General features: G+C 39.3%; 1 protein-coding gene across 1 annotated transcript in view; it reads right to left on the minus strand.

Annotated features, from left to right (window-relative positions):
• The window catches only part of NKAIN3 (sodium/potassium transporting ATPase interacting 3), a 386,809-nt gene that overhangs the window by 5,783 nt on the left and 355,604 nt on the right, over positions 1–25,422 (minus strand). Inside the window, exon 5 of the mRNA XM_050892047.1 lies at positions 19,025–19,085. Within this exon, the coding sequence (XP_050748004.1) occupies positions 19,025–19,085 (61 nt within the window). The remainder of the gene's footprint in view (positions 1–19,024; positions 19,086–25,422) is intronic.

Raw genomic sequence — 25,422 nt, forward strand, 5'->3', positions numbered from 1 at the left:
TTTTTGAGATAATTCATCACTTCAGAACCACACATCATTCCTCTCGGCAATCACAAGCATCATCTGCAATTGTAAGCAGGGAGAGAATTTAAAGTAACTAGTCCTTCTACCAACAAATCTTTTGGAGAAAGAAATGAAGTCAATATGTATTAATGATTGACAACATAGACGTGTCTTTGTCTGACAAAGAAAACATATTTTATAGCACCATCCAACAAGTTTTGAGATGAGCTGCTCAAACCTGTTTAACTGAGGCTTTTTCTTTTGCAATCCAAGATGTGTTATATAGTATTAAAGTTGAAGTTCAACTTAAAATTCATGTGAAGCTCATTCTCAAGGCAAGAAGCTGCTCTATCACACAAGACAATGGAATGTGCCATTTTTCATTATGCACTCTATTTTATGGCTGATAGCTCTTTAATATGAAGATTCATCATCAGTTGTTTGAATTATAAGTTACTTTTAGTTTTAAAAATTCAGTCTGATTTTACCTGATATTTTCACCACTTATATCTAGTAGACTTCCAGGACTAAGACCACAAAAGGCCATTAAATATAGAAATTTGAATTTTTATTTTCATTCGATACAAAGACATTACTATGTACGTTTCAGTTCAAACAGACATCTTAGACATCCAGCTTTGATCAAATACTTTAAAACTTTACATTGACTGAACTTTTCGGATGCATACATCCCTTTCTTTAATTGGCCAAAAATAAACAGCAGCAACATTTGTATAGGTTTCCCAAGGGGAAAACATTAGTTTAAGGATGATATCAAATAATTGCTTTTGCTTATTTCTGGCCTGGTTAATGGATTATGGATAATTTCTGCCATAGATCCATAGCACTACAATAATTAACTTCAGAAAGTTGCATATGCCTGGAAGAAAGTTCAATTAAAAAAAATTTTTTTTCTATACATTTCTATAATTCTATGCATTAAATAAATAAAAAAACCCAACCCACAACTTGTTAGCAGTAGGGATATTCAGTCACTAAACAAGGAACACCCCACGGAGTCCAGTCATTAACTACAGTCATGCAGAGAGAAACTTAAAATCCTGGGGAGAGGATTTTTTAGCACCCCACAGATAATAGCAGATTACAGCAGAAGCTAGTTATTTTATCTGCAGCTGGCTGCAAAACATGATCCATATTCCCGGGGAATTGCTCTCTCCTTGTGTCACCTCAGTTTTGTGGTCATGCTGGATGCTTAATGGCCAGTGTGAAATGTTCCTTTAGAGTTCACTACCTGCTGGGCTTGGAAGTGCAAATCTGTGCTGGCTGTCCACCGCGGGTAGTCCATTAAAATGATGTTCATTCACTCATGGGCCATATCAGAGGAACAGTTGTCATAATCTGCCTGAGTGAGAAAAGTGCAATACGCTGCTGGCTGAGGAAAGTGTATCCACTGTCATCAGTAATTCTGAGGGCTATTCTTTTCTAGACAGATGACATTTAGGTTTGCCTTACTACTATTAATCCAGCGCATTCGCCCATATGCCAGTTAAAATTTGCTTTCCTTTGAAGTTAGCACAGAAGAATCAGAGCTCTGAAAAAATCCTTTCTCCTTTCCCACCCTCTCATCTGGAATTCAGCTTCTCTGACAATATCCCACTGACCTGCTGGCAGGCCCTGTGCAAACACCTGCCAGAGCTTGTCAGCCCATTGGTATATTACTAATTTCTCCTTTCAAAGTTGGCAAATTCTAAGCATGTCTGGAGGTGCAGGGTATGAACAGAGCAGCAATATGCAGATAGCACAATTCGTAGTAAATCCTGCAGCCTCTTGGCCTGGAATACCTTACATCCTATTGATGCTTGCCTCTCCTTTTTATAAATGAGGGTAAGCCCCAAAACTGACAGCTTGAATGGCTTTCCAAGAGAGGGGCAGGCTAGCAGCTGCTTGAACGTGTGTTTTTATGTACAGAAGATTTTCTTAACCTATGGGGTTCCAAATACTATATTGCATTGCTTTATTTTTCTTGTGCTGCGATTTTTTGAATGGCAATATATTAATGCAATTGCATTAATTTTAAGAAAAGGTATGTAACTGGGGAGGGTGCAACCAAGTCACGTAAGTGACAGGTAGTAAGAAAAGGAGCCAAAGTCAACAAGAAAGAGGAAGCAAAAAGGGAGGATTGATGATAAGTCAATGCTAGATGCATAAAGTCCAAACTTTGGACTTTCCAATGTTTGCACTTGTAGCTTATATAAACTTTCCAGATAAGCATGGTTTTTTCCTAGGGTCTCTACTTTTTCAGTTGCCTTCTGTTCTCAAGAGACACACTGTTCTTACACCCTTCACTGAACCAGCCAGACTGACCCAGCTATCTGTCTGGAGCCAATACTATCCATTTCCCCCTCTTCATACTAAGTTTGAGCACTGAAGCCTCAAGTCACGTAGCAGAAGAATCACACGTTCCTTTGCAGGATCCTAGGAATAGCTTCTCATTTATGTAGAGGACTAAAGGAGAGAAAATGTGTGCAAGACAATTAAGAAAGGGAGAAGAAGAGACATCTGTAATCATATGTGGCACTGTGATTGCTACTCTGTCTCTATAAAGTACTAGCAGACGGTAATCAGGTTAAAACAGGATAAAGTGGTAGAAAATTACTAAAAGACAACCTTTTACATAAACTTTTATTACTGGAAGCTAGAAGGGGAATATTTCAGGGTTCCACAGTGATTATTAAGATTTTGCACCAGATTTTCTTCTTAGTCTTCACCTATTGAGATAGACCATCATTTTAAAAACTGCCCTACATTGTAACACGAGTATCACGCTTCTCTGTAGGACTGCGCTGAAAGAAGCATCCTCTCACAAGCTGCCTTAAAAAGGGCACCGGTACAGAAATTTTAACTAGATCTTTGCTATTGAACTCTCTCATCATTGTGTCAGTGTTGTGACATCCAAGATTTTAATATCGGATATTCAGAGATTTTTTATTTTCCAAGGATATGACTGCCCAGTAAGATGAAAAAAGTATGAGGAAGATCAAAGTTATTAGAAAGTGGCTCAAACCTTCTTAGCCCAGATCCCTGAGTCATTCCAAATATGAAAATACCTTTCCAAAATGTTCTCTGTGCCATGCCTTTAAAAGCTATTTACAGCCATACCATCCCACTACTGAAGTTAAATGACAGGCTGCCTGATTATGGTTTTTTTCTTAAAGTAAGTATTTCTCAATCACTTTCAGGTCATTGAGGACTCCTGGCCACTACATGGTAAAAGTCCCTAGAAAAGTACAGTCATCACACGTAAGGTCTATAAGAAAAATACTTGGTTATTCCTCCTACAATGGAGGAAGGAGCAGCAGAGACAATGTGGGACTAACTGACCGCAACCCCCATTCCCGCACACCCTGCGCCGCTGGGGGGAAGGAGGTAGAGGTATCGGGAGCAAAGCTGAGCCCAGAAAGAAAGGAGGGGTGGGGGGAAGGTGTGTTTTTAAGATATGGTTCTATTTCTCATCATCCTACTCTGAGTTGGTTGTTAACAAATTAAATTGGTTTCTTTTTCCCCAAAATTGAGTCTGTTTTGCCTGGGACCGTAAGCGGTGAGTGATCCCTCCCTGTCCTTTTCTCGACCCACGAGCTTTTTTGCTGTAGTTTCCTTTTCCCCATCCCGCCGGAGGGGAGGAGTGAGCGAGCGGCTGTGTGGTGCTTTGTTGCCGGATGGGCTTAAACCATGACATAGTTCTAGTATAAGACTTCAAATACAGTGAAGGGTAGCCTTCTTTCTGCGTATGACCAAAGTAAATTGTAAATAATTCCAATTACAACTTCCTACATAATTTTTATACAGTAAGAAAATTAGAAATGTGAAAAATCTTAGCTCACTTATTTTCACTAATTACTGATTTTTCCCTCTCCGGCACCCTTTCTGATCTAATCCCTTTTGGTGCAGAATGCTCTGGGATTCCCTCTTTTTCTTACCATTAAAGTTACTATACTGCCTATGTACAAATTAAACTAGCAAAGGAAAAATAATCCATGCATAAAACATATTAAATGCCCAGAAATTACATCTATCAATTACATTCACAAAATACCAAGAGAGAAACAATGTGTCATGGCTTAACCCCAGCCGGCAACTAAGCCCACACAGCTGCTAGCTCACTCCCCTCCCGGTGGGATGGGGGAGAGAATCGGAAGGGTAAAAGTGAGAAAACTCAGGGGTTGAAATAAAGACAGTTTCATAGGGAAAGCAAAAGCCATGCACGCAAGCAAAGCAAAACAAGGAATTCATTCACTACTTCCCATCGGCAGGCAGGTGTTCAGCCATCTCCAGGAAAGCAGGGCTCCATCACACGTAACGGTTACTTGGGAAGACAAACGCCATCACTCCGAATGTTCCCCGCTTCCTCCTTCTTCCCCCAGCTTTATATGCTGAGCATGATGTCATATGGTATGGGTATCCCTTTGGTCAGCTGGGGTCAGCTGTCCCGGCTGTGTCCCCTCCCAACTTCTTGTGCACCCCCAGCCTCCTCGCTGGTGGGGTGGGGTGAGAAGCAGAGAAGGCCTTGACTCTGTGTAAGCCCTGCTCAGCAATAATGAAAACATCCCTGTATTATCAACACTGTTTCCAGCACAAATCCAAAACATAGCCCCATACCAGCTACTATGAAGAAAATTAACTCTATCCCAGCCAAAAGCAGCACACAAAGCCATTGAGTTTTCACAACACATACCAAGTCAATCCACTAAAATGGCAGCTCAGTTAGTCAAGAGTAAAGGCTGTTGTACAGAAGGCTGCTACAGCTTCAGTCACACCTCCAAACACATGATCTTCATGATAAATGTGTCCAGGCTGGCTTCAGAAGAGACAGAACTCTGAATCTGCTCTTTGAAGTTATGCCTTGATCTTTTTTGGTATTCGATTCAGGGATACATGTTATCTATTAGCATGCCTTTATATTTCTGCTGAGTTTGATGCCATAAACTACAGAGTTCTTTTAAAAATGTTTAGTGCAGATGCTAGGACTGATTGGAATTGATATATTCCACTTACAGTTCATTGCTAAGTTGCAAGTTAGGTGTTTTGTTCCTTCAAGTGGTTCTTTTTTCGTATCAGTTGAGTCCCACGGGTCTCTATTTCTGGCCTGTTGTTCTTTGTATCCATACCAATTTCTTTTTGCTTCAGTTATTTGTCAGTATGATCCAATTATTTAGTTTTGAGACAATGGTTAAGTATTTATATCTGCCGGGTTATTATATATCCAAGAATATCACAACTGCTGTTTCTAACCTTAACTCCAAGTCACAGAAGCTTTAGTGTGTGAAATTAATGATCCTTTTATATAATGCAGACCCTGTTCAACTTTAGTGAATAATTAAAGATAAACTTCCTACAGCAAAGTATTTACAAGATCAAATACATGACGTAAAACCATGCCTTTCAGAACACTTGTGACATTTGGAGGAAAGGATTTCTACGCATAGAAGAAAGTTCACATCATCCATTCACAACAGAATATTAACTTTATTTTTAAAAGTAGATTACAGGACTGGAGGGATTCTTTTTATCATGGAGTGATTCTGGAATTTTGTTCCCACCTTCCTAGGGATGGAAGACTGTTCCTGAATTTTGCTGCTATCGTCCTTTGTGACATAATATTTGCTTCATGTGTTTGTATCTTTACTTGTCTTATGAAGAGTGAACAGGAGTGAGCCAAGGATGTTCATGAGAGCGTGTCTGTGTTCATGGCACAGCGCAGGACACAAGCCAGAGGCAAGGAGCTGCCAACCTGCTCTTCAAGCAGAGGCTGCAGTGGGGAGCAGCAAACCAGGCGGGCCTTAAAGATGATGGAGAGAAGGCACGGCTAAGGACTCGGGAGGCCAAGCAGAGTCTGCTGCATTCAAGAAGCCGGAGACTTGGCTGAGACTCAAATGGGAAGCATGGTTCTCCAGCCGCACAGACACAGACAACAAGGGAGGAAATGTTATAAGCCTCTCATTTCTGTTCTGTGTGATCCAGTAACTTTGAGTTTTCCATTTAAGAAATGTGTTAGTTTATAATCCAATTAATTCTGCCTTTCTTGAGTTTTGTGTTGTGGTTTTCTTTGGGAGTTTTCTATAAAGGGGAGTGTGCACATCCACTTCAAAGATCTGGCTGACTAAAGCTCTGTCACATTCAACCCATGTTGCAATTTTTCTTGTGTTTCCTTTATAGCCCTATTTTAAAATCTTTGCTTTAAAATCTGCTTAACATCTCTGCCCGTTAACATCTTTTGCTGTCAGTCAGGAGAGTGTCCTTCTTCCCCGACCTTTCCTTCCTTTATTAGTAGCTGACTTCACTGGGATCCAGGTACAGAACTACCATCTTTACCTTGACAGACTTGACATCTTGAACTTGATACACGTGCTAAAACCTGTACTTCCAGTAGCCTGAGAGGTCAGGTATCAGCTTTTCCAGAAGAATACTGATCTAGTGATATTTTCCACTTTATGATATCAAGCACATTAACACTGTGTAACACTGTTTTCCATTTCAGATGAGGCAATTTCCATTTCCTCATCCTCCTTCTCATTTGTCATCCTGCCTTTGCCCCCATGACCATCAGTGACATCCTGTGCAGAAATCCTGCTTCACCACATAACATTTGCTCCTTAGTGTGGGGCATTCCCTCCTCTGCAACTACACTGCTCACAGCTACACCTTGCTTAGCAGTGGTCTGCTTCAGTCATTGAGGAGGCAGACCCCAAGGCTTTCTACCACACATCTTCCAGGGTTTCAGCCTCTTTAAACTCCAAACTACTTTTTTTCCTCTGCTAAGCAGACAATGCTGCCTCCAGCGCCGCTGGAGCCTTCCTCTCCTCATCCCAGCAGAAAATCCCACATTCTCCCTCCCAGCAGGTAAGCCTATGGTCCTAGTGTGCTTTCTCTGAATTCAAGTCTACAGATCAGAAGCAGAAGTGGATAAACTCTTTCTGTGATCTCCAGATTCTCAATCTTCTCCTTTCAATCTTTTATCTCTGTGGATGAGCACAAACCAGCAAGCTCTAATCTTCTCTCTGTTCTTGCCTTTAGTTTTTCAAGATGTAGAAGCCAACAAAATAACCCTTCTGTTGATCAGTGTCATGCCAGCGTCATGCCAGCCTTCTCTAGCCCCAGTAAATGCACTATCAAGTCCTTCTATGGTACCCTCAGTTTGCCCCAGAATATCTGATCATCCACTATTTCAGAGCCATTGTGGATATATCTGCTAAGTCTACTACTTAATCGCATCCAAGTGCATCAATGAGTAGTTGTTTGTCTCCGTAAGTGTTTCTCTGCAAATGGGGAAACCTATTGCACCTCATATTGTTATTGCTTTTGTCCTGCTCTATCTTCACCTTCAAGTCATCTTGCTGATCTCTTACTATTTCTTTTGGCATTACCATCTCTGTCACCAACTCAAATCAGCTCCTCAAAACCCCAAAATATAATATGACTACATTGTCAGCTTTGAAAATAGAGCTAAGAATGTAGAGCATTATAAAATTGGAGCTTACAATGGCCAGTGGTCTTCTCATATACAATGGAGTGAAAAAAGAAATATCACGCATGTCAGCAAATGTGATGGCTAGGAAAATGGTTTTCTCATTGTTAGAAAGTTGATATCATTTCATATTAGGAGAAAGATGAATGTGCAAAAGAGAAATAGAGTCTGCAACAGGATTAATACTCACTTTGAAGCCACCAGTGAATCAATTTGCTAATGATAAAGATAATGCAATACTGACCTCATCCATAAAAAATCCTCTCCCTAAGAAAGATGAAGTAAAAAATACACTTTTATGAAAACCTTGCAACTCTCGAATTTCAGTCCTCCAAAATAACACATTGTCATGATTAAGGAGGAAAAGAAAACGAGTAGAGATCAATGCCAAGAGTAAGAGTCATCATACAAATGGTGCGAGTCACACAGCATTACTTGGTTTTGCTGCACCTAACCTGTAATATTGAGAAAAACACAGATGTACTGAGATTAAATTTCTGCTAACAAAACCAACTGTATATTTACTGATTCAAGGCAAAAGAATGTCAAATGAAGTTTAAAGTGAGTCCAGCTGTGACCCAGATTACAGAGCACTGGTAAGAGAAAGACTTGTTAAGATACAGAGCTAATAAAGCACATCAGCAACACAGACTAAATACAATAAATACAATGTAGCCTTTTTGAAAAGTAGGTTTTCTAGGAACAGGTAATATATTTTATTTGACCAACTGGCCCAGCTGGAAAACCATACCAGCTATATCACCCAATTTAGTGAGATAACACCTCTTGCTTCTCTTATATCCTGAAATCATTAGGGCTATTGAAACAGTACAACTAGAAAACCTGAAAAGTACAACGCACAGACAACAAGTCCAGGTTTACAAATAGGAGTGTGCTGCTTTTGGCTGGGGCAGAGTTAATTTTCTTCATAGTAGCTGGTATGGGGCTATGTTCTGGATTTGTGCTGGAAACAGTGTTGGTAATACCGGGATGTTTTTGTTACTGCTGAGCAGTGCTTACACAGAGTCAAGGCCTTTGCTGCTTCTCACCCCACCCCACCAGTGAGGAGGCTGGGGGTGCACAAGAAGCTGGGAGGGGACACAGCTGGGACAGCTGACCCCAACTGACCAAAGGGATATTCCATACCATATGACGTCATGCTCAGCATATAAAGCTGGGGGAAGAAGAAGGGGGGGGGGGGGGGATATTCAGAGTGATGCCATTTTGTCCTCCCAAGTAACCGTTACGCATGACGGAGCCCTGCTTTCCTGGAGATGGCTGAACACCTGCCTGCCGATGGGAAGTAGTGAATGAATTCCTTGTTTTGCTTTGCTTGCGTGTGTAGCTTTTGCTTTCCCTATTAAACTGTCTTTATTTCAACCCCTGAGTTTTCTCACTTTTACCCTTCCGATTCTCTCCCCCATCCCACTGGGAGGGGAGTGAGCTAGCAGCTGTGTGGTGTTTAGTTGCCGGTTGGGGTTAAACCATGACAAGGAGGAATTTAGAAAGGTTGTTTTATGAAAGGCTGAAGGTATGATGACATCAGAGACACAGTAAAGAGAACTAAAGAACAGGTAAAAATTCAACAGGATAAAGAAAAGAGTTTAGCAAAAAAAGCTTAAATTAGTTTTAATATTTTAATATCTTCTCCTTTCTCTTGTTCTTTGTGGTTCTTCTAAGAAAACCTTGTGATACTTTATTTGTAAGGGTCTTTCTCTTGTTTTGATTTTATCAATAATCAACATTGTTATCCCTCCCTATTCCAAATAAAATTGACAACTTTTCTTGGTGGAACATGCTGGTTGCCTTTAGATTTATGAGATTTAGACCTGAGATTTTGAAAGATGGATAAAACTGTGGATAGTTAAGTCTTATTTGAGTTGTTCGATTTTGCCACATTTTGAGAAAGTATACATTACCAAATAAAATGGTCTTCCAAAATTACCTGACTATGACCTGAAATTTATGGCTTGGTTCAATGTGCTTCACTGACTTGTGCTGGTTAGCCATCTCCTCTTGAATTTATACAGTAGCTGCTTTGCAAAGTAGTTGTTTGAGTAGCCTCTAAGGGTCTAATGTATGATTACATACACTGGGATCCATTACTTACAATGGGACCCATGTTGTATGATTTTTGTCATGGATACTCCCTTAAAACAAGAAATGAGCAGCTTTGGCTTTTTTAGTGCTGTGTTTCAAAGCTTAGTATTGTTAGAAAGGAATTGTGAATAAACCTCATCTTCAGGAAAATTCAGTGGCAGTCTCTCAGCTCAGCTGGTCTGCATGGATCTGTTTTCGTTTTTGAGGCTACTGTCTGTAAGGAAAAAGGGAGGACTTTTCTTTTTTCTAATGAAACTTCACCATCACTCTCTCAGGCTAGACGTGGGCATAAAGGAAAAGGCATTGAGAACTCTGGCCACCTAAACTGCTAATTCATCCACAAGTCTGTTGAGTGTGTCAAACACGTTGAGATATGTATAACGGGAAGCTGTGGGAATATTTGCCTCAATTGTAACTGTTCAGCTCACTGAATCCCCAGATTCCTTATCAGCATATAACCAAGATAATTTACGGCCCAGTGTAGAGCCTGATTAATCGTGTACCCTCCTTGGCTCAGTACAGTGCCTCATCACACGGGCGCACCACTCGCTCCAGGCTTATGCTTCCCACACCAAAGGCAGCAGTTATTACAAGACAGAGCTCTTAGGTATGATGTGCTAACTGGGAAATTATCTCTCAAGCAACAACAGCAATGAAATGGATATTACTTAAGTTGAGGCCCAGAAATTAGGATAACCCATCTGCATGAAAGCTAAGACTTGGGGGAGACGGCATTTACACAGAAGAGTGGGGGTCTGAAAAGTTTCTTTTCAAGCTCCACAAATTAAAACAGACACAAAGATGTTGCCATTTAGAAATCAAGAAGTAAGAAGATCGGTACTGGAAATGGAAAATGGATTTGTAAAGAGGTTTCATTTTAATGGAGAAGCTGGGTGAAAGGTAGGGACAGGAAAGGGCACCATTTAGGCCTGTATGTGATGTCAAGTGGAAAGCTCGGAGAGGGACGCTGGATGCTGGAGTAAGATTGATTTAACAATAGATGCAATTTAAGTGAAAAGGCTAAGGTGCTGGCAACTGGGGGTTGGGATAGCATCCATTTAAAAGCAGATTTAATTTAAACAGAAAGGCCAAGGAGGTGGAAGGTGGAGACTAAAACAAAATCAATATTAAATTAGCTAAGTAGAAGCTTGAATCAAATCAGCTAGTTAAAAAAAGGGCGTACTGAGTATTTGGGAGTAGGGAAGCAATGCATGGACCTAAGAAATGTCAAGGAACTCTCAATAAACAATGTATCCCCTCTAATCAGAATAATAACTCCATTTTAATAAGAATATTATTTATTAAAGTACTAAACCAAAAAATCTCAAAGGAAGGTATGATCCCCAGTTTAGGGAAAATTATATGATTATAATTATATTCCTATTGAAGTTAATTGTCTTTTATGTATATATATGTGTGTGTGTGTGTATAGAATCATAGAATAGTTTGGGTTGGAAGGGACCTTTAAAGGTCATCTAGTCCAACCCCCCCTGCAATGAGCAGGACATCTTCAACTAGAGCAGGTTGCTCAGAGCCCTTGAATGTTTCCAGGGATGGGGCATCTACCACCTCTGTGGGCAACCTGCTCCAGTGTTTCACCACCCTCATTGTGAAAAAAATTCTTCCTTATATCTAGTCTGAATATTCAGAATCAATGGCAGAAATACTTAACACGAATTATATTTGCAAAACTTTATGAGGTAGCAGTGAACTAGCCTTTAAAAATTCTCCTTTCTAGTTATCAGTCTGGAAATCAATTAAAAGCTAAGGGGAGTCTGTATATACCTACATTTCAAACAAAATATTTATATATACAAATACATACCCATCCATATGCATATACATATCCATCTACACACATCTATACATATATGTATGCACGTCTTTATCCAAACAAGTAAAAATTGTCCAATATATGACATAATACTGTTCTGACACATTTCTCTGTTCAGAGAACTGTGTTAATACTTTCTGCAAATAATACATAAAAAATATTTTGCTTTCCATATGGATATTTCTAAATGCTTCATCTGTACTCCTGAAGTCGCATTTAAACCATTATATATATATGTGCATGTTTCTACAGTCAGAATCCAAAATCGTGGATGGAAGCTAGTGATTGCAGCTCTGTACGTTTTGGTATCTGAAAGCTCACACAATTCATTGGTATGAAGGACATCTTAAAAAAATACTGAATTTTACACTCCTAAACTCTCCCTCAACTTTGTACAAAAAAGAATGAGTGGATAACTCCGACTTGATCGAAATGACCAAGTATCATTTTGATGTATGAAGTAGAGGAGAGTATGTATCATCTACTGAGCTATCTGTAGTGCCAGGCAGCTGACTCTGAGTACTCGGGTTTTTCTCACCCACACAGGAACACTTCAAAGCCATACCGTGTGTTCACCACTACTGCTCTCATCTACTAATACTCTGGGGAATATCTGATAATAATTCTTTGTGCTAAAGTGATTGAGTGATTCTTTCCTACTGAATTTCAGGAAAAAAATTCTGTCTTGTGCTTATGGGAGGAATTGTGGGAAGGCACCAGAGGAACTCTTACAATTTGAGTGATTTACCCTTTTCCTTAATGAAAAATAAATGAGCTGCTGGCTTGCATGGAAATGGCATCTTGACTATTATCTTCATACCTATTTCCAGGGAAGTTAGTCCGAGTTTAAAGTCATAATTAAACTCAGTACAGGAAGAGAAAATTAGAGGCAACCCTACAGTAAGAAATGAATTCTTTACTGAAGATAAACTAAAATGTTTTACTCAAGTGGTATAGAAACTCAAGGGGGATTTCTTCAAGTTATTAGATTCACACCTTATAGTAAGCTATGCTCTATCAATGAAAAACTGGAATTAGTTTACACATGTCATTTAGATGATGCCATTTTCTCACATTTTGTCCGCACCCTATCTGGATAAACCTTACATGTTGCATTCCGCATGAAATGTATGGTACTTTCAGGCAGATAACTTCTGCTGCTGCTAGAAATATTCCACAACCAAGACTTCCCTTTTCGTATACTGTGCACTATCTATTATTTAAAGACAATCTCTCAGCTAGAACAAGGTGCTGTGCAACAGTCCATGGAGATTACAACTGGAAATGAAGACTATTTTGCACATTTTGCTAGGGGAACATAAAAGCAAAGGGTGGCATGGATATATATTTTTTTAGTCGTTTTCCTGTGACGGATTATTCATCTATGGTTTTTAAGCAGGAAAAAAGAAGGGGGAATCATGCCTCCGCTGCAATTTTTTTGCCACTGACTTACTAGGATCAAGATTTTTTCTAGTTTTTAGTATTTACATTGTTTAACTTCTTTTATTTTACACCACTTCAGAGGTTTTACCCTTGGTTGTGTGCATTATATCTATGCACATGTTTCCATAGGAACTAGAGCAAATACTTGCTCAGGCAGCGTATGATAACTTAATGTAAAAAAAAAAAAAAAGGAAAAAAAAAAGAAAAAAAAAGAAAAATTGAAATAGGAGGTAGTGGTAATTTAAATAGTGTAACATCCCTGCTGTATTTCTTCCTTCATTAAATACTTCAGAATTCATTGTGTTAGTTTAGTGTAGGAGTGAGCATGCATTTTCAGTTAATTCACACCATAAGGCTAATGATAAATAGGAGGACACCAATGGGCCTGTAAGACCATACAATGTTGTTAAAGGTTTATCCTTTATATTTCCAGTACGGGAGAAAGTGGAGTCAGGTATAAGTAGGATAGTAAATAGGTGAGTCTGCATCTAATCAACAAACTTCAGCTGGACAGACCTCTAAAGCCTACAGAAACTGTAACTTGACATTTGTCTCCATTAAATGTTTGGTGGGACTGGCCTGGGCCACAGCTGACCTGAGGGAGCCCCCTGGATACTCCTGGTGCTATTGCTGATCGCACTTCAACCTCTCCTTTGGTTCATGCTGGGCATCTGCAAGGCGACAGGAGCAGCTGCTAGCAGGGAACGAGTCACTCCCTGGCACCAGCCACCCTGAAACCTGGGCAGCACCTCAGTGCAAGGAGCAGCAGGAACCGCCTATCATCAGCCAGAGGTTTTATGGCGTTAGCTGGGGTCCCTGGCTTTCCAAATGTCACAGACCATGTTTGAGGACAACTATGTTAGACTTCTCATCTCTGCAGGAGTCCACATCTGGGTTTTTTTTTTTCAGAAAACTGTTCAGTTGAATGAACACTTACAGAATACATTTGGGTTATGGATCCATTACAATTCTGCACCTAGCAATATGTATACTCTACGCCTGGCGAAAATAACTGATTCTGTTGTTTTACCAAAACTGGTATAACAAAATTCTGGGGTTTTGGCTTGCTTGTCCAGATGAACAGAAAGATGCAAACTGCTTTTCAAGCCTTCCAAAAATACTGATAGTCACTGCCATTTTACAGAAATGCCAAAGCCAGGAGAATGCTGTCAACCTGGCAACTGTAGTGCTGTTTCAGTGCCAGGCAGTAAAACTTATTATCATTTAAAAAAGTCTGTGTTAAGCATATTCATCCGTTGGTCAGTAACAACATGTTTCAGTATCTCAAGTCATTATGTCCTAAAGGTGAGCGCTAAAGCCCAGTGATGATCTGTGCTGCTGGCTGCTGTTTGGCAACTTGCATAAGTCCTCATTTTCAGTGAGGTAATTTAGGCTAGTCATTGTCTGGGGATGTTTGATTTTTGTATTGCCCAACAGAAGCGTAGTGCAGTATCCTCCTTGGTCATCCTTGATATTAACCATTTTATGATAAAAATTTTTTCTAGAAGGTAAATGGACTCAACCACATGGGCAATTGCAATTGATGTAAAGATACTAGTAGTGGGTTCCCAAAAACTCCTTAATTAAGGAAACTTGTGTATTTACATATAAAGGTAATCACACATACAAACATATATAGGTCTGTCGCTAATATTAGCTATTGCTAGTTCTTAATTCATTTTGCAAAAATTAGCATATTTATAAGAAATTTATCATTGCTGGACCTACTGTGTAACTACAAATATTAAATTAATTGTGAGGAAAAAATTCTTTCTCTTGTTTGATTACTGCCAACAGATGCTCAATGGTGTGTATAAATATAATGCCATATGTCAGATAAGGCAATGCAGTAGTTTTTCAGCGGTCATAATAATGTACCTTGTTTTACTTAGTATTTGTCTAATGATGGCATATGGAGATTCCTATTGATACCACAGTATGGGGAAGCTCTTTCTTACTTTTTAAAAACAGATTAATCTTCCTCTCTGTTCTGAAAGTGCAGTTGAGCTCTGAATACAGCTAGCACAGAGGAGACACAAAAAAAAAATCATATTTTGTTTATTATTTTGTTCTTGTGGTTTCATTTAGGGCATAAAATGTCCTTCATAGTGAATGGAAGCCCTTTCCTTTATTTTTGCTCATGCACAAAAGAGGTTTGAGCTTCCTTGGATTGACCTTTTGGTGTTTCTTGGTCTTGTTTTTATAATAAATGCTGAAACTGCAATTGTACTTTTGTGGCAAATCTTCCCCTCTGATTTCACTTTTTTTCCCTTATACAATTTGTATGCAACTCAGCTTCCACTCCACAAATTCACATACAGTACAAAACTATCACTTCTGACATGTGTCAATGTTGTATTTATGAACTAGTATTTAGCAGCAATAGTGCTAACAACTGTTTCTCAAAAAAGTCCAGAAACTATTTAGAAATTTAATAATGATTTTAACAATGTATTTTGCCTAGTCTCCAGACTCTGCTTTATTAAAACCATTCAGTAACTCTGACAAGGTAGCAACAAGCTTCTGAGTTCATTTTTAGGAGAAAATGATTCACAAACAGGATAGTGACAGGCTTTTATGATTACAGATTTCACATATTCTGTTCCTTCAAAAGGGCTTATATAGATTGATAGATCTACAAAGAAAGAAATGAAAAAATGAAGAGAAGAGATATAAATAGACTTTTTCATTAGGATGAATGATGGAAGGTATTAACCCCACTACAGCAGTGTGCCTTTTACATGTCTTCTTTTTCATTCCTTTTGACCTGCTTCGTCTTCCTTCTAAGTAAAAGTTAACTACAGTCTGAAACGTAGGTAAGGTGAGCAATAGCTGGAAATAAATGTTTCCTCAAGCATTATTACTGTTCAGAAAAGTGTCCATCAGCCGAAATGTCAGGCTCAAAATCCATTTAAGCACTGCATAGAGGCTAAACAGGCAGCTGTTATTAATTTTTAAGTCTGCCTGATGGGTTTCAGACCAAGAACTGGGGTTAACTTGATGCACTGAATATTGCAGAGTATATTTAATTAGGGAGGCTTTGACTGTCAGATGGCTGAGGATTTGTTCTGTGCAAACTACTGCAAAAATATGATGATAGAATAGCTGCATCTACCTAAGGAAAGAGTCTGCTGCATCATACCAAAATGCATAAAATTGCTCTTTCATTGCAGTTTCTTGGACTTTTATCCTAATGTAATCATTGTCTACTTTTAACCTGACTGTTTTGAAGCACCACTGTACTTCTCTCTTAAATATATTTTTGTTCATTATGCAAGTTAATAATGTGATTTTTTCCAGAATAAGTCCTGTTCTTCTCAGCTAATTACCAAACCATTCTCCCACTGTGCCTTACACAGACATTTCTTCATTTAAAACATATCTGTGGGATTGCTATGAATGAGTTAACATTTGTCTTTAATGTATTTATCTATAAGCATAGAGGACTCTAAAACACAAATAGGCATTAAGACACAAATCAGCAGAAAGTGAGATACTAAAGGGCTATTTAGTTGCTTTTGATTGGATTCAGGATCTTGGAAGGGAATAAAAAAGTAACAAACCAGAAATTATTTCCCTCCGCTGGTTGTAACATCTCCTAGCTGTATCTATTCTGCTTCTTTTCTCCACTTCCAGCACACCGCTCTTGCCCCTGCTCCAGATCATCCTCTGCTAACTAAAAAAATCTATTCACACAAGAAGAGATTATATATAAAGGTACAAGTGAAAATGGGAAACTTGCCCGTTCCTAACGAAGGACATTGAGCTAAATCACACCATACTTTCCAAGATGAGTGAGATGATTTTCACTTGTAACAAAACACCAAATTGCCATCGGCAGTTCTGGAAGACAAGCAGAAATTAAACGTAGATACCCAATTCCTTTGTGGGGAATGGGCACTGGGTTAGTTTTACATACTGCATCACCTTAGCACTTGATGTGTTTTACTGGTTAATAAATGTCAGCTGTTCTCCATTCTCAGTGATTTAAATTTCCATTGGTATCATATGGCATGAAACTCTCAAAAGACAGTATGGTGGGCTCGCAGTCAAAGGAAAGTGGATTGGGCCTTGGATGTCAAATACAGACCTTGTCCCAACTCTTCTGAAGTAGACATGTTTTCTAAGTGAGCAAGGCCCTTAACTTGAAAATAACCCTCTTGTGAGGCTCCTGAATATAAACCACAAATACCCTTTAGCAGGTGACTGCATTTTCCATGAACACGTATTCTTTGGTGGGAGTTTTGTCTTTCTTTCACACATGCATAAAATATGGATGTATGAAGCACACTATAAAGGACTAAACAAACCCAACAATAATATAACATACTTGTGTAAAAAGTGAAGATCCTGTCTTCCCAGGTACAGATATATCTGTGTTTGCATGTGAGTGTGCGTGTACACACTTACTCTTTTAAAGGCACTGTAGTTTGTGTCTTCCTTATCAGTCTGCCGGCCCTCCCAATCATTTAATGAAGCCTCCCTCTTCCAGGAATTTAGTTAGTCATTGTCTCATAAAAGAAGTTTATAGATATCCATATGAAGCTCTAGCTACCATCATGACTCACCACAGCCATACGGAAAGGAGTTGTCTCTGGATTTCACTGACCAAAGACTGTTTATACATCCCAAATTACACAGCCATCTTGCTGCTGCGCTGTTGTCTGCTGTTACCCTGTGTTACTGGTTCCTGACTAACTGGCAATTCCCAGCGAGCGTTCTCTGGCTTTTCCTCCTCCTCAAGACCTACATTTCATGTTGCTTCTCCAAGTGTTCATATTTCTCCTTTACAGCACCAGTCTTTGTCCAGGCTCCTTGCTCCTTTTCACAGTACACTACGTGCACAACATGCTTATGACTCCTTCCCACTCAGTTTTATCTGAGAATCTCTTTGATATATTTTCTTCCTATTAGAAATCTAAATGAAAGTGTTAAAATAGATTTGACACTAATGTCTGTTGCATTATGATGGAGAACCAAACGTTGTACAGTTTGTAGCAATGGAAAAGTATTTTGTTTATGGTCCTTCACACTGTTTTCAATCAAAAAGTCTGCTTTTCCATCACAGCCATGAATTACTTGAATTATGTTTTCAATAAGATTTTGTAGATATTATCAATTGCTTTCCTACAAACTGAATTAATTTTTTCTACTATATTCATTTCACCCACTAGTGTTATTCTGTGAAGAAACAAACCAACTATGTTAAGATTTATGAATAAAAGTTTATGAATAAATATTTGGTTGTGTATTATTTATCCTATAGCCATAAAATTGTATTGGCATTTGTTCCTTTTTTTTTCCCTAGAGGTAGATATTTTACTGCTTAACTCCTCATATATGAGAGGAAGTAACTGACATGATCACACGTTGTCCCTTTTTTAAATAGGCTTGTTCTTGTATTCACTCCTCTTTGCTCATCCAATATTATTCCATTCTCACTGCTGCTTTTACCAATCGCTATGCTAGTCATGTGGGTATGGTGACCTTGTCAGGCAGTTCTCACATCTCTTTTCACACAGCATCCTACCAAAATGTCCAGCATATTCAGAATTTTCCAATGCCCATTTAATGACTTTTGATAAATACTTTTTAAAGGTGTGCACATTTTCAAACTTTTTGAACAATATGGGTATGTATATAGGGGTTTTATTGATAAAGGCAGGTTAAGAATATGGGGTCAGCATTTTAGATGCATGGTCTATTACTTGTAAGTGTTGAACAGGTCTATCTAATTATTGATCAGAGTGATACTGCACACTGTAAATGGCTTGATCTGTCATCTCCAACAACTTTACTGCTGACAAAGCTGTCATATGGAAAAACAGGCTCAAGGGCTTCAGGAGCTTTGATTCAAATTTAAATGTACATACATAAAGACTTACATAAATATATATATGCAACGTGGATCACATGATTTTCAGCAGTGTGCTGCAAGCGGTTCACAGACCTCTATGAAGAACTTTAGTAAGTACAATCCTGACACCTAGATAAGGTGGTAGTACCTAAATAAGTCTGTCTGAGCACAATTGGTTGTGCACATGAATGCCAGATTCTGCCATTTTTCAACCTTTGTTCTTCGCCTTGGTAGTTAATGCAAGACTAAGTCTCACCCCAGGTACTGTGGCTCCAGAGATGGAGAGGTGTGTATCAGTACTTACAGCTGTCCTCCTCCTCCATGAAAATACTGATCACGTAACAGGCATACACAAATCCAATCAGCTGTATGAAAGAAGAGGAAAAGCAATCATTAGAACACATTGAACAGTTATTAAGCTTTTAGTACAATGGTATATAAATACAGATATCACAGCTAAATTTAAAAAAGATTTGCTTCCATTTCCTGTATTTATATGTAAATTTCAGTGCAAATGGTCAAAACCAGTTAAACTAAAGGGACTTTCTCTCTTTTGCTCATGTTGCATTTTATTTTAAAATCTTTTCCTAGTCCCACTGAGATCCGTATTGATGAATACTACTATTGAGTAATACTGGTGGAAAACACTTGGACCTTGATGTTCAGCTATTACTTACATTCCTTTGTTTGTTCAGTACCTCTGTTCTCACATGACTTTGTCCACATGAATGTGGACACCTAATTACGCCTAAGCACCTAATTTACATATTTAAAAGATAAAATATTTATTGACTGCTACAGAATTAAGTCACAGTAAAGCTTGTATGGAATCCACAAGAGGTGTCTTTGTGTTGCATAAAGTGTCCCAGTGAAGAACTGTTTGGCAAAAGTTTAATTTGATATGTGAAGTGTCATGAGGTAGCTGAATAGTAAAGCTGGGTTATGATTCATCAGTGTCGGGAAACACCTTATCAGAAGGGCCTATCAGTAAATCACATCATGAACTATGCAAAAAATGAGCAGACTCATTTCCCCAAAGGACAACGCCAGCAAAATCATGCCATTATTTTAACAGCAGCTCCCACAAAAACATCCTCCTCAACCCAGATCTGTGTCAATTGTGCCACCGAGAGGAAGGGTTTAAGATCTTTAGGATCAGGAAATAGAAACTCTGCTCATTTGTTTTCCATATAGACAAAATGTTTTCTTATGACCACCACCAAAGAAGAAGAAAATCCCACTGGGCAAGGAAACCTATTAAACTGCACTGCCCAGACGTGTCCATGCTTGAGAAAATATTGTTTGTGCAGCTGTACACAATTTGTGCTATCTGAAAGCCTTGAAAAGACTGTTCATGAGAGATTTCTAAAATAACCCAGAGATTAGTTTTAAGAAAACTCCTTTTTCTCTGGTCCATTCAAAAAATCTAATTAAAATAGTTCTTCTAAGGGTGTCACGGATCAACCATCTGAGAAAGAGGTAATTTAATAGTATCTAGACAGGTATAAGCTCCTTCAGAGGCACAGAAATCATTCCAACCTGCTTTCTGGTTGGGCTGCATGAGGAGCTTTACAAGCAGCTCCAAGAGCCTCTCTGCAGACAAAAAGCTTGTCCACACAAGGGAATTCAGGGAAGTTAAGATGAATTAACTAAAGCTGTGAAATCAATGCACATAAGATAAAGTACATTAAATCCCTGTGTGGCCTTTCCCATTCAGAAATAAAGTGGCCTTAGTTCACTGTAGCTTAATCCTCCTCCAAGGGATTAATCTTCCCCATGGAGAATTAAGCTACAGTACGCTGAAGCTGAGTTACTTGTGAATGAGAGCTGTCACAGCGCTGCGGCACAGTCCTGTCGGAGCGTCCCCTCCAGGGCATTCACCTCGCTGGTGTTTCGGGAAAGTGAGTTTAATCCAACTTTCCTCTCGCTCTGAGCAGACTGCAGTATCGGCAGCTTCCCTGGCTTTTTTTGAGTCCAGTTTACTGGGGCGGTATTGCCACAGCCTTTATCAGGTGGACACCACTTTGTTGCACTGATGCTCTGAGCCAGCTAAATGCAAACCAGCTCTGGAGGAGGCACTTGCTGGAGATGGCTAGGACCAGGCTGTGCCTGAGCTACCAAGCCCCACTGTGCCCATGGTGCCTGCAGGTGGATGGGACCTCGAGCCACAGCGGGGCTGGCCGGCTCAGTGCAAGCCCACGTTTACCTGCTGAAGACTGTGCGGGTGGGTAAGAGGAGTGCAGCCTCCTGCTATTAATGAAAATGGGATCCTGTGGTTCTGCTGCCCTGCACCTCTAGGACCAGCACTGGCTTACAGACTCCTTGACAGATGAAGCACATTTTTTCCCTAAACTTCACAGTTTAGAGCACCTTTCAGGCATGACTACTGAAGCAATATGATATAAAGGCTTCCAAGGGATCAAAAAACCAATCGTACTTGAGGTATATTGCTTGGGCCACCTGAACGTTACATATAGATTAAAGTATTTTGCATTAGTACCACACAAATACCAGAAAATAGGTGACTTTTCACGAGGGAATGTCACCTGTTTATTTACAATATTTCCTGTTCACTATTCGTGTTGTGCAATTTGACTGCGTAAGTCATTTGGGTTTGTTTCTTTTCCCTAAACATGACTGAAATATTTTGAAGAGTAAAACTGCTGAGTAAATAATGAACATGATAAACATGAATTGTAGCACATCTTGTGGGTTAAATGTTTGTGAAGGAAGATCAAATATTTAGAATTATTTACCATTTTCCAATTGTGTCTTTCTTTTTTCTTCTTCTTAGTATTCTGCATTAAATTAACTTTATTTTTATAAATGCAATTCCTCCTTTATATGTACATGTGTACTCCATATCCATGCATATTATATAAAACATCTAACCGTGAGGGCTTCCAGCAAATTTCTCACACATGTCTAAGATGTTGGACAGGCGGATAAAGCACAGAAAGAGACTTCCACTCTAATGTGTAATAAACCACCTGACACAAAGAAGAAAGCAACAGGGAAAAATACTCTAAGGGGTGTTCCCTCCAAAAAAGTATGGGGCATGGCAAGCCTGATTGTTTTAACAGTCCTAACAGCTTACATCTTGCTCTTTCAGTAGATCTTCTTCTTAAAGTAAATCTTCTCCCACTCTCTTCAGTGTTTGAAACACACTTTGTCTAATCTATGACCTTCTTGCAAAATCAGCAGCCTCTCTCTGCTTCTCAGTATTTCTTTATATTTCTCAGCATTAGTAGATAAATATTCCTCAGTCAGATAGAAATCACTGCCACCTGTTGTATGTATGGCATATACTTGTTTAAAATATACCATTTCCCCCCCTCTGTTATGTTATTAATACCAGGAGAAATAAAAAAATATATTCACCCTCTCTCAATTTCATGGTCTTTTCGGGGGAAAAAGAAAGATCAGGTCTCTAATCATGCCGGGAGGTATTAAATGGCAGAATGCACATTTCTGAAAGAATAAATCAACAAAGAGGAAAAAGAGCCCTTTAGCATCAATTGTCAGGTATTGCTGTTCAGAGGCGGACAGCAATGTTTGGCTTGTAACTAACATACTAGTAATTACAGTTGGGTAACTGATATCTACAGTACAATTAACATGAAGTGATAAAGTGGGAATATACCCCTCTACAGATGAGACCTGTTTCCAGATCCTTGAACAGAGTTACTGCCACCACAGTATGAATATTTTTATAAATGAATTAATTAAAACCTCTTCTTTTGCTTTATTGATGGACACACTAATAAAATATTTATTCCAACAAATTACTTTTACTATCTTGATTAACCTAGCTGCTGTTTAATTAATAATGTTATGCGCATGCGAACCCATCTAGCCATCATGTTAATTACCAATTTGCAGTGAGCTGACTGATGTGTACTGCCCGGTTTCTTGATATTGAAAATGTTGGCTATTGGCCTGGCACCAAGTGATAGACTTAAATGTGTGTTGTCTGATAACTAAAGAAAATGTGATGCAAATGAGCTGGAAGATACTTAATTTGCTTATCTTGGGTTTCAGTAATCATTCAAAGGGACCAATGAAGTGGTTGGAACAGGATGTCCAAAGCGTCAAAGGTCACAAGCACCTGAAAGTATAAATGGGAGCCTCTGGCTTGATCCAGACAGCAATTTAGATGGCAAGGTGGACTTGTCTTGACAACATTGAGTTTCAAGGCATGGAAACCTTCTGGGATACCTGCAGTGTACAGAGGACTGCCAATCTTGCCTGCAGAGCCCAGTATAGTAAACTATCTCAGAAGACACTTGTTAGTGCTATTCTGCTGAAAACCAAGTGGGAAACTGTGGGAAGAGGCTGTTGTCCCCTGCTCTCATCCAGCTACACAGTGGTTAGGGTACATATCTTGCTCTGGAGAGAATAAGCAATACATAAAATACTCAGATATTTCATGGAATCACAGAATGGTTTGGGTTGGAAGGGACCTTTAAAGATCATCTAGTCCAACCCCCTGCCACAGACAGGAACATCTTTCACTAGATCAGGTTGCTCAAAGCTCCATCTAACCTAACTTTGAACACTTCCAGGGATGGGGCATCCACAACTGCTCTGGGCAACCTGTTCCAGTATCTCACCGCCCTCACCGTAAAAAATTTCTTTCTTATGTCCAATTTAATCTACCCTCTTTCAATTTAAAACCGTTGCCCTTCATCCTCTCACTACAGACCATGGTAAAAAGCCTCTCTGTCTTCCTTATAAGCCCCCTTTATATATTGAAAGGCCACAATAAGGTCTCCCCAGAGCTACATAACTCCAATTCTCTCAGCCCTCCGATCATTCTCATGGCCCTCCTCTGGACTCGCTCAAACAGACCCATATTTTTCTTGTGCTGGGGACCCCAGAGCTGGATGCAGTACTCTAGGTGGAGTCTCATGACAGTGGAATAGAGGGGGAGAATCACCTCGACCTGCTGGCCATGCTTCTTGTGATGCAGCCCAGGGTACAATCGGCTTTCTGGGCTGCAAGCGCACATTGCTGGCTCATGTACAGTTTTTCATCCACCAGTAGCCCCAAGTCCTTCTCCACAGGGCTGCTCTCAATCCATTCATCCCCAAGTCTGTACTGATATTAAGGATTGTGCTGACCCAGGTGCAGAATCTTGCACTTGGCCTTGTTGAACTTCATGAGGTTTGCACAGCCCCACTCCTTGAGCCTGCCAAGGTCCCTCTCTTCCCTCTAGTGTATCAACTGCACCAGTCAGCTTGGTGTCATCAGCAAACTTGCTGAGGGTACACTCAATCCAGCTATGTCATTAATGAAGATATGAAATAGCATTGGTCGCAGTACGGACCCCTGGGGGACACCGCTTGTTACTGGTTTCCATTTCGACATTGAGCCACAACTCTTGGATGTGGCCATCCAGTATTTTCAGAACCACCAGTACTTTTGTATCAAAACCTTATTTCTTCAATGACTAGCTCATAAATGTTGCTCACACTCTCCAAATCATAGCAATGAGCTGGCTCAGGGTGTGGGAAACAATTCTCACCTAGGCTAAGTTGTCAGAGACTTCAGTGTGGATTGCACAAAGGCATTTCTTGTTAGTGGAACATGGGTACATTTATATGATGCTATTATCAAGGCTTTTGATGCATAATGTATTTTCTGCTGATAGCCCTAGCTAGAAATGAAGTAGTAGTCTCTGTTATTTTTCTCCTGTGCAGGCAGTATAGTCTCTAGAGGACCTAAATGCTTTAGTCTAACTAAAATCTCTAGGCTTAAGCTATGGACATCTGCATGAAATATAAATGCCCAGTTTAATAGAAGTGAAATTAGATTATATAATTGTCCATCATTAAACTGTAAGAAACTATGAAAACATGTAAGAAATTAAAAAACAATCATCTGAACAAATATATGCTGTGACATATAATTGCTTTAATAAATGAATATTGCTAGAATATATCCTATTAAAAATAAGAACCAAACTGAGTGTAAAATGTATATTTGCTTGCAAATTAATGTATTTTAATAGTTACCAGTTAATGTGGATTAACCTTTCCTTAGGAAAACAAGGACAAATGCAAAATAAAATTAGAAGTGATTATTTAAATCAAGCCTATTGCCTGCAGACTGAAATATGTTTGATTAAAATTGATGATTTAGATAATTTTGATTTAAATCTTTCTGCTTGGCTTTGTCATCATCAGCTATGGCCTTTAAATACACTCTCACAGTATGTGATTACTTTCCTATCTATCTGTTTCGCATACTGCAGTTCCACTGGTTCAAAGGAGATATGTCAGTGTATACTGGGTATTTAAGATTACATGAAGCAGTGCCCTAGGCTATCAATCAGGTTAATCTTCAAAATCAGGTCTACAATAGGACACTTATCACTGTTAAGCTACTACGCAGAGTTTTGTAGAGATCTCATTACAACAACATAGGACCATCCAAATAAACTAAATAAACGTTCAGTAGTCCTGGCTCCCAGAGGATGTATGCGACGTTATAGGTAAAATAGATTTGGAAGATTCCTCCAATCAAAAAGATAAGACAACTGTGCTTCACGTCCTTCCTTGTACACACCCAGTCCACCCAGATTGTCATCTCACTGAATACAGCTTTTTCTTGACTTCTTTTTTGCTGATGACAGCTGAAGAACATTATTTCCCATCTATCTCTGTGGTACTTCAGAAGTGTAACTTGGTGAACACAACT

Source organism: Gymnogyps californianus, chromosome 2, assembly GCF_018139145.2.
Source record: "Gymnogyps californianus isolate 813 chromosome 2, ASM1813914v2, whole genome shotgun sequence".
NCBI lineage: Eukaryota > Metazoa > Chordata > Aves > Accipitriformes > Cathartidae > Gymnogyps > Gymnogyps californianus.